Below are 12,688 nucleotides of genomic sequence, written 5' to 3' on the forward strand. Positions count from 1 at the left end.
TACAAATAAGAACATAATTTTATATGGTTTCTTACTTCATATAGAAATAACTTGCAAAATTATAATTCTTATGACAAACAATTATGGAAAAGGTGACTATGAACTGTTTGTGACTGAATTAACCAAAACTTTTCTAAGACACCAAAATGAAACCTTCAACTATTACTATAGGTAAGTTTTGATATCAAAAGACCAAGAGCTTATTCAAACTTTAAATATACTGAACTTTTTCCTTCAACATTCAGTGTTACAGATTTGAAAGAAAAAAATAAAAAAGAAAATCAACACTTACATCACTTAACATTTAAATGTTCTATTTTCTTAAATCACTAAAATGGAAAGAATTGTAATGTTTTACACAAGACTGCCACCCACATCTTTAAATGGGATTATAAAAATTATAAAGCAAAGAATTAAAGAACTAAATGGCAGTGCAGAGAGATCATTTATCAAAGCATCTCTCAACTTTTCTAGCTCATAACCTGAACTAATTAAACAGCATCTATGAAAGCAGATGAGGTAAGTATCTTACACACCAATTGCTATCCATGGCTTCACGTAGAATCATAGAATTGTTTAGGTTGGAAAAGACCTTTAAGATCATCAAGTCCAACTGTTAACCTAGAACTGCCAAGTCCACCACTAAACCATGTCCCTAAGCACTGCATCTATGCATGTTTTAAATACCTCCAGGGAGGGTGACTCAACCACTTCCTGGGCAGCCTGTTCCAGTGATTGATAACGCTTTCAGTGAAGAAATTTTTCCTAATACCCAATCTAAACCTCAAGACATGTTAAACATTGTCCTAATTCATCCCTCTCCTCTCATGATCTGGATTCAAGAACATCTTAAACCAGTGCAGCTGCTGAAATATGCTGGCCTGCCCTCTTATTCCCACGCCTGGTTTAAGCTGACCCTAGAACCAAACATTGATGTGGTAACACGGTGAAGCAAATGAGAAAACTAACCAAGTTGAAGCTGGCCAGTTAAAAATTTTAGATCCAAATACACCCAATCTGATTCACAAAAGTACCTCTTGCTAGCCCACGAAGAATTCATAGAATCATAATAAAATATAATGGGCAACTGCTGTATAGTAGCTTAAATCTATACTATACTATACACACCTTGCTGTGTACAGGAAGTTAACAAAGCAGGAAAAATATATCCAAGTCGTCTTCATGGGTGTTTCCATAAGCCATTCTTAAAAACCTAAAAGGATTCTAAAACCCTTCCAGATAATCTATACCAATATTTAATTACCCTTACAGTCCGATGAGTAAATTTCTAGAAGTCTACTACTTCATATTGTCTTCAGTGGACACAGAAAACAGCCACTCCATATCGCTTCCTTGTGTTATGATCTTCTAGTAAATATGCAAGAGCTGGGCACTGTTGTTGTTAAGTCTTTACACATACCACTAGCTCTCTCAGTATATTATAAAAAAAGTAAATTATAATTACCCCTATTGTACTGGCAACTAAACTCTGGCACAGACAAGTGAAGTGATTTGTTGCCCAGCAAGCTACGAGCAGAGCCAGGAAAAGACACTAGTTTTCTGACTCAGACTGGTGCTCTGGCTATTGGGATACACCAAAACTCCTACAAAAATCCACTTTTCCTGATGGCTGATACTGCCAAAAAGTTTAAAGTTACAAGTCCCATATTATCATGACCATCTACATAGTTAACTATAACAGAATAAAATACTGATAAATAAAGGGTTTTAAAAAACACAACTAAGAAGGTAGTGGTGACTTACTTGCTCCTGTCTGAGTATTCTGTTTTCTAAAATATTTTGATTAGACTGCGATACAAAGGGCCTTTCCCCCGTGTAAATACCCTCATCCTCAAGGTACCTAGGCTGCATGTTTCCAGGTATCTTCTCAGAAGCAGGCACTAATGAGAAATTAAATAGAAAAGCATGTAAAATATCTTATAACTGTAGTTCTAGTTTATTAACTCTCTAAAGGCCTATGCCATTCTTAAAACAAATGGCACTGCATATTAAGCATGCTGTCTGAAATATTTTCCTAAATAGGAAAAAAAGAAATATAACCAAAACAGATACTTTTCTTAATCAGGACATAGCCACCGTTTAAATCTATCATAAAAGTGTCACAAGTGTTCCAAACAGATAATTAAACACTTCCTCAACAAAAAAATACTTCAAATAAGTTAGTGGAGTTTAGTTTTAATAGTTGCTTGCATAACAGTGTAAAAACCCTTTAGCAGTAACAACTGACTAGACCAACATTTCTAAGCCTTTATATAAAGTGAAACTTTAACTGAAATTAATCTGAACTACTATTACTAGCTTGCTTAAGCTACTCTCGTAAAAATACAGAACATGCATAAAAGTCATGTGAGCCCAATAACATCAGGTGGAATTCTTTAAAGCCTGCCTGCAGGTAGGCTTTCACTGGCGTGTACGGGCTCAGTATTTTTCAAGGAGCAATCGCAAAACAGGGAGAGATTACACTGAGGGTTACAATAAATGCTATCCCCCGAAAGAACACAGTGGACCACACTGGAAGCAGTCAGAACTAAGTTACAAGACATGAAAAATCAGAGGCACCCGATATCAAATATTTTGGCATCGCATTGCAAGCTGTGCCAATACCATTCTAGTACAGACCACAGAAATACTCATTTCTGTTTCTTCCACTTCAAATATTAATATAGCAAGTGATATTATAAAGCAGTTTTTTAGGACTTTGCAGTTCTGTGGGAATAAGGCAAAAAGGTCAGAGACGTGATCAACATTGACTAACAGTCTCCAATCCACCAAATCAGAATTTGGGAAAAAGGCCCCTTGAATCACAAAAATCATTATGTTTCTTATATGACTCTTGACAAACTTGCCACATGGAAAAAATTGCAGATGTGGCCAAGTGAAGAAATAGCATAAGTTACAATGTAGAGTATACAAGCCACTCTTAGTACCTAAATATATGTACCTAGTAACCTGTTGCATATGTTAAATAATACAATAGCTAAACCCCAGTGAAAGAAGGGCCAGCCATCTCACGTTTACCATAGAGAGCACTAAGGTAATTGCACCAGAGCAACTGATGTGCCCTGAGTTCACTTGCTAGCATACCAGCTGGTGACCTGCTGAGGTGTGCATGTTCCTCATTAATGCGTTTGGTCACAACTTTTCAGACTTAACTGGATGATCAATGTCAGAGAACCTCAATTAAGTATCTCTCTACCGTCAGAGACAGTCTGGTACAAGATTTCTCAGCAGATCAAAGGGTGTCACGCTATGCAGAATCCAGGAGCAAAATGCACAAGCACAATCTTCATACCTGCTAGCATGCTGGGAATGTAGAGAAATTCTTTTTCCTTTTCTAGTTGCTCAGAGTAGCTTTCACAATCAGCAGGTTTCATTACTAGAAAATCTTCGGCTGTCTGCCCTATAACGAACAAATCATCATCTTTAACTAGGCGTACGTCTTCATCCTATAGTTTAAGTACAAATATCTCTGTTAGTTTGTCTGTTTCTTAAAATGGAGATCTTTAGAAAGTATACTTTTAGAACTTTTAAGGAAACAAAAGTTTCCATTCTGTATTAGATTAAAATTAATTCAGTAAGTCTGAATAAAAATACAAATATTTATTCTACAGCTCACACCGTTTCATCTTCCTCTTGTTCATCCTCATGGGTTTCTACACATTCTTCTGCCTCCTCCTCTTCATTTAAGTCATCCATTTTCCTTTCTCCAGCCTTTACACTCTCTGGTTCGGGATCAAAATTGAAGGTAAAGAAATTATATGCTTCTTCAGTGGAAGGATAATCATTCTGGAACTAAGAAAAGACGACAAAGATACTTTAACATGAAATTTATAAGAAACTTAGGGCAAGTGAAGATATCTTTCCATTAATAATAGCAGTAACAGCATGTATAAACACTTGTCACAGGATAATATTTATTTTATCTCTAAGAGAACTCACCCAAATGCTAAAGTTGACTGAAATTTTTAAATGATACATGAAACTTTCTTTATTGCTATACTATTATTTCATTAAATATTTCTTGCAATGTTTTATTAAAAAAAGTTACCTGGTTTAATTTTAACCAGCTTATTGTTTTAAGCGTAAATAATTTGCAAATGAGAAATGCCAAAGTTTAAATTCTGGCCATAATGCAGATATCCAGGTGAATGATATGAAGAGAAATTTCTAATGGCATTTTGCCTCTGAAGGATCCAGGCCCCTTTAGCGTTAGGATGAATCTTCTAATAAGAGAATTAACAGTAGCATTTTGTGGCTAATAAATATCAATGTACTAATCTGTAAATTGCTTTAACTGCCAATTGGTGGCATTCAATAAAAAGGATTTAAACAGAAGAAACATTTTTCCTCCAAGCTCCAGTAATTGTGGCCAGCTGGATTTACTTGATTTTTTTTTTAATCAAATGACCCAAAGCTATTCTTATATTTGATAAAGTTTCCCTTTTTACACTTCAATTGTTGGCATACACCATTTGTGAATTTTTAAATTAAATAAAACCCTCTCCACTGCTTAAGACTGAATTCTGTCTGCTTCTTCAGAATCACGAAGCCATACCAAGTTTAAATGAAATTAATATCAGTTATTGAAATGAAGGAATTGGTACTTACTGTCGACTTCTGCTTAAGCTTTTTTACAGAATCACGAAACTTTATTTTTGATGGCAAGCGGGAATCATCCTCTTGCATCTCCCTAAATTTATCATTGTTAGACTGCGTAAAAATATATACATAAGTTACAGCATATGTTTACTGATCCATAAAAACAAAACAAAAAAAAAAGACAAATAACTGAATGCAGAGATTAGATATTGCATTTTCACAGAAAAAAAAAACCAACAAAAGAAACACAGTCACTGTGGTAACAATTGTACTGATTTTATATTTATTTTAGAAGGGTTTATCTAATTATTACTTAACTCCTTTCTTCTTTATGTCAAGAAATAGACTGCAGAATATCAAGAAATGGTTCATTGCATAAATGTTTGCTTACTTTCTTCACTGCTGATGAGATCATTGTTTCTGCATTCCCGAACACAAGCAACCACATGCTAATCTCCGCAAGGGGGAGAAATGGGGTAACAATATGAAATCTTCCCATCTACAAATGAGAGGCTGATGGCACAAGCCAGGCAGCAGCAGCATGGATACTGCTGAGAGACACTGCTGCTCCGGGAAGGGAGTCAGTGAGCTAAGGGCAGCTTCCTGCTGCAATCAGGAAAAACCTATTTGTTGTTATTCAAAAGAGGTGGTGTCTGTTTCTTGGGTGCTTAAATACAGACTTATTTGTTTTTTTCTCTCTGAAACAATTATTGCTAGGCTAGTCTAAAACTCCACGGCTGATACTCCTCTACCTTTTCCAGAAAGGAGGTAGCATGGTTATCTGTTTCCAGTTCTCTTCAGAGTTATCTGTCCCTACACACAGATCACTGTAAACATCATTGGTTCTGAGGTTGCTTCAGCAAGTTCAATTAAATGCTTCAAAGCAATCTTCATCAGGCCCCACCAACATAAACACATCTAACATTCTATCTGTGGCCTGAATTCTTAAAGGAAGACATTTCTCCAGTTCCCATCTATTCAACCTAAACTTCAAAATAATACTAACAAAAAGAAAATCTCAAACCCTGGCAATCTGATGGCCACTTGTTTAACAACAAAACAATACTTCATACGTGTATAAATAAGTACAGGAACCAAAACCAACACGTGGAAGGTTTCAGATATACTTTATATAAAATTCATAACCAACTGTAATAAGGGTATCACTTCCACATTTTCCTAATACAAACATATTAAAACAATACTACTTCACTGAAAGCTATGAGAGTTATTTTTTATAAGAAAACACTGCCAAAAGCCTCCTGCAACCTACGTGACAAGCAATTTATCCACGCTAATTTGTAGTTTGGAATTCCAGATAAAAACGTTACTGCTACGTGCTGTTATTTCCTGGCCATACATATTCTTTGAAATACATTTTCTACCGGAAAGCAATCTCTGTGAATTCTGAAGAATATCTGGGTATGAGTTCTGTACAGGCACAGCTTTTGTTATTTTTTTTTAATACAAAATTCATTTTCTAACAAAGAACATGCTTATACTAAAGAAACCTGAATATAAAATAATATCAAGGAAATATAATACAGTACAAAAATACAATATAGTACAATAAATAATATCCAGCCTTTAGCAATTACACTGGGCAAAATTATATAAGGCTATAATACAGTGGCCCTCTCAGTTACAGTAACTTTTAAATACTTCAAGGCATCTTAAGCAACAGAAGTCATGAACCTGCAAATGACAGAAGCTTCACATGATGTCTATACTACAATGAAGGCAAACGATTATTGTTAAATATGTACACTGAAAGCAATAATCAGTAAGGTTCCTTCCTGGTTACTACTTCAAACAATAGTACAATTTTCATAGAATCATAGAATGGTTAGGGTTGGAAGGGACCTCAAAGATCATCTAGTCCCAATTGCCCTGCCATGGACAGGGACACCCTCCACTAGACCAGGTTGCCTAAAGCCCCATCCAACCTGACCTTGAACACTTCCAGGGAGGGGGCATCCACAACCTCTCTGGGCAACCTGTTCCAGTGCCTCACCACCCTCACAGTAAAGATTTTCTTCCTAATATCTAGTCCAAATCTACCCTCCTTCAGATTAAGGCTGTTACCCCTTGTCCTATCACTACACGCCCTGACAAAGAGTCCCTTTCCAGCTTTCTTGTAGGCCCCCTTTAGGTACTGGGAGGCTGCTATAAGGTCTCCCTGGAGCCTTCTCTTCTCCAGGCTGAACAACCCCAACTCTCTCAGCCTGTCCTCATAGCAGAGGTGCTCCAGCCACCTGAACATTTTTGTGGCCTCCTCTGGACTCACTCCAACAGGTCCATGTCTTTTCCAGAGCTGGACACGGTACTCTGGGTGAGAACTCACAAGAGCGGAGTAGAGGGGAAGAATCACTTCGCTCAACTTGCTGGCCATGCCTTTGGGATTTTGATCCCATTAAAATAAATGATACTGATCTTCAAGACTATATGTAGTTTTTGATTTAATTCATGTTTCACATTCACTTTCTCATTATCAGAATTGCAAGACTCAATGCACCTTCTTACCACTTTATCCAATCTGACTTCTGTTTTCCTTTCTCTGATGTTTTTTAAATGCCTTGGTCGTGGACTGAGGTCTTCTTGCAATAATGTAATTTCTGCTTTCGACTAAGCAAACAAAAAAAACCAACAACCCTCACTTAGCTATAACAGAAATATATTAAGATCAAAGCTACAATAGTTCCCATGAACTCAACAAACTATGGAAGTTTGTGTTAGGGACAGAATCTTTTAACTACATGATCAGCTTCAGTGATTTTACAGACCTAGATGTTAATATCCCTTATTAAACTGCACAGTAAACTTACAAGGAAATTGACTTATTTCAAAACAGTGTAAGAAATTTTTTGACAAAACCACAGAAGGATGATGTAATGATTGTATCATTTGAATTATAAAACAATGATAACTTGTATATTATTACAAATTAAATATAAACTTTAGAAAAAATACAGCAATAGAAATACACTAGGTACTGATGAACCAAGTATTATTTTGGCATTAGAAATAAACAAAGTAGATATCCCAATTCAGATTCACATAGCACTAAGCAAGCAAAAGGAAGTGGGTGGTACTTATAAGAATAAAGTCAACCAAACAGGACTGCTGAAGGATTCTCACCCTTGCTGCTTTTAGTTTCTCTCTCATCCGCTCCCTAACAGAAAATTCTGCAAAGTCTGTCTTTGATGTAGAAGGAACAGGTGGCAAGTCTGAAACAGAGAAAATATAGTAACATGAAAGAAAATTAAAATTACGTAAAATAAAACTGTGCCATAGAGAGTACCACGATCCAACAGAAACAACTTGCATGAGAAAATGTAAAGGAATGAAACATTTTTTTTTTTAATTCAGACCTTATAGACAATCACTTAAATGCCTTTAGCTGTGATTGATCTACCTTTCATTCTATACTATGAAGTTCCCTAAGTAAAGCACATACACACTTTTTTTCTATTAACAATATGTAAAGAATTACCTGGCATTTTATAGGCTGTTAGCCAGAGCTGTCTATATCTAATTTTGAATGGTAGTGTGCTCTAAATCCTCATACAGGTGTGATCGGAACAGCAAAGAATTTACAGACTTGCTTCCTTTTTCAGCTTAGAGCTACCTGCTTTTTGCAGTGACAAAACACTAACTTCTCCAGCAGCGTGTTTGTGCTATACTAGTATAATCAAGACACTAAAATGTATTTTACCCTGCCCCACGTATGACTTGCAGCATCATCAAGAAACTTCTCATTTCATGCACAAGCTACTCTCAGCTCTACTAGTGACATCCCTCTGGAATCAACAGATCATCTCCTCCAAGTTCAAGAGTCTGTCCTCACGCTCAGGAAGTTAAGCAAGACTTGCAGGAAGCTACATGGATCAACTAACTCAACTCAATTTGTAAGAAAACTTGCAAGAGATGTAAACAGGGACAGGTGATCTGGGAGGAATACTACGACACTGTCCGACCATGCAGGGATGGGCTTAGGAAAGCCAGAGCCCACCTGGACTTGAATCTTGCGGTGGATGTGATGGCCAAGCATATCCTGGGCGGCATCAAAAGAAGCATGACCAGCAGGACAAGGGAGGTGATTCTTACCCTCTACTCCACTCTTATCAGACACCACTTGGAGTACTGCATCGAGCTCTGGGGTCCCCAGTACAAGAAAGACATGGAGCTGTTGGAGCAAGTCCAGAGGAGGGCCACAAAGAGGATCAGAGGGCTGGAGCACCTCTCCTGTGAAGACAGGCTGAGAGAGTTGGGGTTGTTCGGCCTGGAGAAGAGAAGGCTCCAGGGAGACCTTACAGCAGCCTTCCAGTACCTAAAGGGGGCCTACAGGAAAGCTGGAGAGGGACTGTTTACAAGGGCATGGAGTGATAGGACAAGGGGTAATAGCCATAAGGTGAAGGAAGGTAGATTTAGATGAGATATTAGGAAGAAAATCTTTACTGTGAGGGCGGTGAGGCACTGGAAGAGGTTGCCCAGAGAGGTTGTGGATGCCCCCTCCCTGGAAGTGTTCAAGGCCAGGTTGAATGAGGCTTTGGGCAACCTGGTCTAGTGGAGGGTGTCCCTGCCCATGGCAGGGGGTTTGGAACTAGATGATCTTTAAGGTCCCTTCCAAACCATTCTATGAAGTAGAAGACAAAAAGCGGGAGTCATCAGCATGGATTTATGAAGGGGAAAAACTTCTACCTGACAAATGAGATAACTTTCTATGATGAAATAATTGGGTTAGTGGATGAGGGAAAACAGTGGATGTTGTTTATCACTGTTTCCTGTAACACCCTTGTAGCGAAACTGATGAAATATGGACTGAAAATTGGCTGAATGGTTGGGCTCAAAGTGTTGTGATCAGTAGTGCTAAGTCCAGCTGGAAGCCATCACTAGAGCTGTACACCTGGGGCTGATTTCAAACAAATACACAAGCAAATTCCACAATCCCAAGAACTCATCAAAACTCTACATCCTTTGGGATCAAGTATTCTCTGCTGATCCTGTGAAACATACAAATCTGAGTTTTAAATCAGTGGCATATATTTAGACTTCTTTGATAGCTGATAAATACCAGGTTTGGACACTAACTTGCGTAATCATAGGATTATAGAAAAGGAGAATTACTGTTTGTTGCAGCCTTTGAATTGCTGCTCCCAAAAAGCCCAGGCTTTTCTTCCACAATTAAAACTGAATGAGAATGTGTTTTTAATAACCAAACTTATCAGGGCCTTCTTTTCCTTTGAAGGACTGATGGCATTCCTCTCCCTTATCTTCCACACAGTAGATCATCTTAGATTATGATTTCTTCAGGTAGATTCAGTAAATATTAGTAGGGTGACGCTCTACCCTGCTGCATTCCCCAATATCTAAATAAAAAGAATGAATATTTTTCCGGTTGTTCACATTCTTGGGGTCAGAAATACAAAGGAGTAGCCACCTACAACTCATCCTCTCATATAAACACAAATGAAAAACATTTTAAATGTACAATATAAATGAGATTGTATGTGTAAGCAAACAGTAATACTTCCTGCAGCTTTATCCATTAAACACAATTATGGTTGTCTTGTGCACAGTATTTCAAGACAGTACCCATCTCCTTCTCTTGGATTGCACTACCACTGTAAAAGAGTCAAGATTATCCTCTTTATAAAAGTCTCCAGAATATTTTTAGCTGAAAACATAGTTTCACATACCTAATAACTTAGAATGCCATCACTTAATTATTTTTCTTTTTGAAAGACCTAATTCATTGCTTCATTAATAAAACTGATTCTAGCTACATAGTTGTCTTCCCATCTGCACAGACCTCTTCAGTCTCACTGGAGCCCTGGAGTTCACCTGGAAATTCTCAGGTCCTTACTGAAACTTTAACTCTGACGGATATATGCGATATTAACTTTTTAAAGAGAAATGCTTTACATCCCTTCTGTGGTGGGTTGACCCTGGCTGAGGGCCAGGTGCCCACCAGAGCCGCTCTATCACTCCCCTCCTTCTCTAGACAGGGGAGAAAAAGTACAACGAAAAGCTTACGGGTCGAGATAAGGACAGGGAGAGATCACTCACTAATTATCATCACGAGCAAAACAGACTGAACTGAGAGAGGAAATTCATCTAATTTATTACTAAGCAAAACAGAGTAGAGGAATGAGAAATAAAATCAACTCTTAAAACACCTCCCCCCACCCCTCCCATCTTCCCGGGCTCAACTTCACTCCCGGCTTCAACCTCAGCCACCCCCCCTCAGTGGCACAGGGGGACGGGGAGTGGGGGTTACGGTCAGTTCATCACACGGTGTTTCTGCCGCTTCTTCATCCTCAGGGGGAGGACTCCTCTCATTGTTCCCCTGCTCCAGTGTGGGGTCCCTCTCACGGGAGAAAGTCCTTCATGAACTTCTCCAACATGAGTCTCTCCCATGGGCTACAGTCCTTCACGAACTGCTCCAGCGTGGGTCTCTCCCACAGGGTGCAGACCTTCAGGAGCAAACTGCTCCAGCGTGGGTCCCCCACGGGGTCACAAGTCCTGCCAGCAAACCTGCTCTGGCGTGGGCTCCTCTCTCCACGGGTCCACAGGTCCTGCCATGAACTTGCTCCAGCGTGGGCTTCCCACGGGGCCACAGCCTCCTTCAGGTGCCTCCACCTGCTCCGGCGTGGGGTCCTCCACAGGCTGCAGGTGGAATCTCTACACCCCCTCATCCCTCCTCCATGGGCTGCAGGGGGACAGCCTGCTTCACCATGGTCTTCACCACGGGCTGCAGGGGGATCTCTGCTCCGGTGCCTGGAGCACCTCCTGCCCCTCCTTCTGCACTGACCTTGGTGTCTGCAGAGTCTCTTACACCTTCTCAATCCTCTCTCCAGCTGCAAAAACTCTCTCTAGCTTGTTTTTTTCCCTTCTTAAATATGTCATCACAGAGGCGCTGATTGGCTTGGCCTTGGCCAGCGGCGGGTCTGTCTTGGAGCCGACTGGCATTGGCTCTGTCAGACACAGGGGAAGCTTCTAGCAGCTTCTCACAGAAGCCACCCCGCTACCAAAACCTTGCTACACAAACCCAACTCATCTTCTTATATGTGGAATCCTCAGATCTTTTTTTTTCCCCCCCCTCCTGAACTTTTGCAACTAGCTTTTATTTCCAGAAGGAGTGCCATTGTTCCACACAGAACACACTGGCCCTTTCACTGGAACAAGTGGAAGATGATTAGCAGGAGAAAACTGTAGCTCTTTTTGCACATGTGCTTTGTGGTGCATGGCTTTTTTTTTTTTCTTTAATTTTTAATCTGTGAACACATGAAATTCTTGGTAAATAATTTTTCTAGCTATCTCCACTTATAGAATTATATTACTTGTCAGCTCTTTGAGCCAAACACTGATTTGTTCTTTGCCCTTATGAAAGAACATTGTTTGCCAAGGTCTAAGTAAAGGGTGATTTCAGGTTTATATAAGGCATTAAATTCATGAAAAGGAGATAAAACAGCAAAGGGTAAGGGCTTAGGAGTGGTAATGTCACACAACATATATCACATTATGTCTGATTCAATATTATTCCAAGAGCTTTACTGGTGGCAGAAAATACTGTATGTTGAATACACAACTTAAACATTTAAAGGCTACCTGCTATACCAAAGTCAAAGTGCAATCTAATTTCTAGGATGACCTTAGTCCACTGTCATTTAGAAAAGAAAAATACACTAAGACAAACCCCACTAATACTGTATCTACTCAGAAACAGCAAAAGATTTGGGAGAATCCTAATCTTTTCAGATCACACAATTTACTGCCTGTGTTTGTAAAAAGAAGCATTCATTGTATTTGGAAACTTTCAAAAGAAAGAACAACCACAAAGTGAGTATCACTAGCATGAGACACATCAGAGAAAAGCAAGCATCCCATAACCACTTCCTTACCAAGAAGAATACTAGCAACAGAAATAAGCATGCCCTCAGTAGAGACAAAGAGATGACACACAGAAAGGCCTATTTGCATTTTGTCTTTTCTAACAAGGAACACACTATGAGAGAGAACATGGTAAGAATTAATGGCAAAACAGAGAGCAAGATCTAGATAAACA

At 38.9% G+C, this 12,688-nt stretch overlaps 1 protein-coding gene across 5 annotated transcripts in view; it reads right to left on the minus strand.

Annotated features, from left to right (window-relative positions):
- Positions 1-12,688, minus strand: part of LOC104640656 (complement C1q tumor necrosis factor-related protein 7) — a 126,033-nt gene that overhangs the window by 45,989 nt on the left and 67,356 nt on the right. For 4 of the 5 annotated variants that reach the window (XM_075752456.1, XM_075752455.1, XM_075752458.1 and 1 more), the window contains 6 exons: positions 7,759-7,847; positions 7,144-7,245; positions 4,630-4,731; positions 3,640-3,813; positions 3,314-3,467; positions 1,765-1,901 (listed from right to left, as the gene is read on the minus strand). In XM_075752456.1, coding sequence (XP_075608571.1) covers positions 1,765-1,901; positions 3,314-3,467; positions 3,640-3,813; positions 4,630-4,731; positions 7,144-7,245; positions 7,759-7,847 — 758 coding nt within the window. The remainder of the gene's footprint in view (positions 1-1,764; positions 1,902-3,313; positions 3,468-3,639; positions 3,814-4,629; positions 4,732-7,143; positions 7,246-7,758; positions 7,848-12,688) is intronic. The other variant, XM_075752457.1, reaches the window with a different exon arrangement.

The sequence above is a fragment of the Balearica regulorum genome, chromosome 4 (genome assembly GCF_011004875.1).
Source record: "Balearica regulorum gibbericeps isolate bBalReg1 chromosome 4, bBalReg1.pri, whole genome shotgun sequence".
NCBI classification, from domain to species: Eukaryota; Metazoa; Chordata; class Aves; order Gruiformes; family Gruidae; genus Balearica; species Balearica regulorum.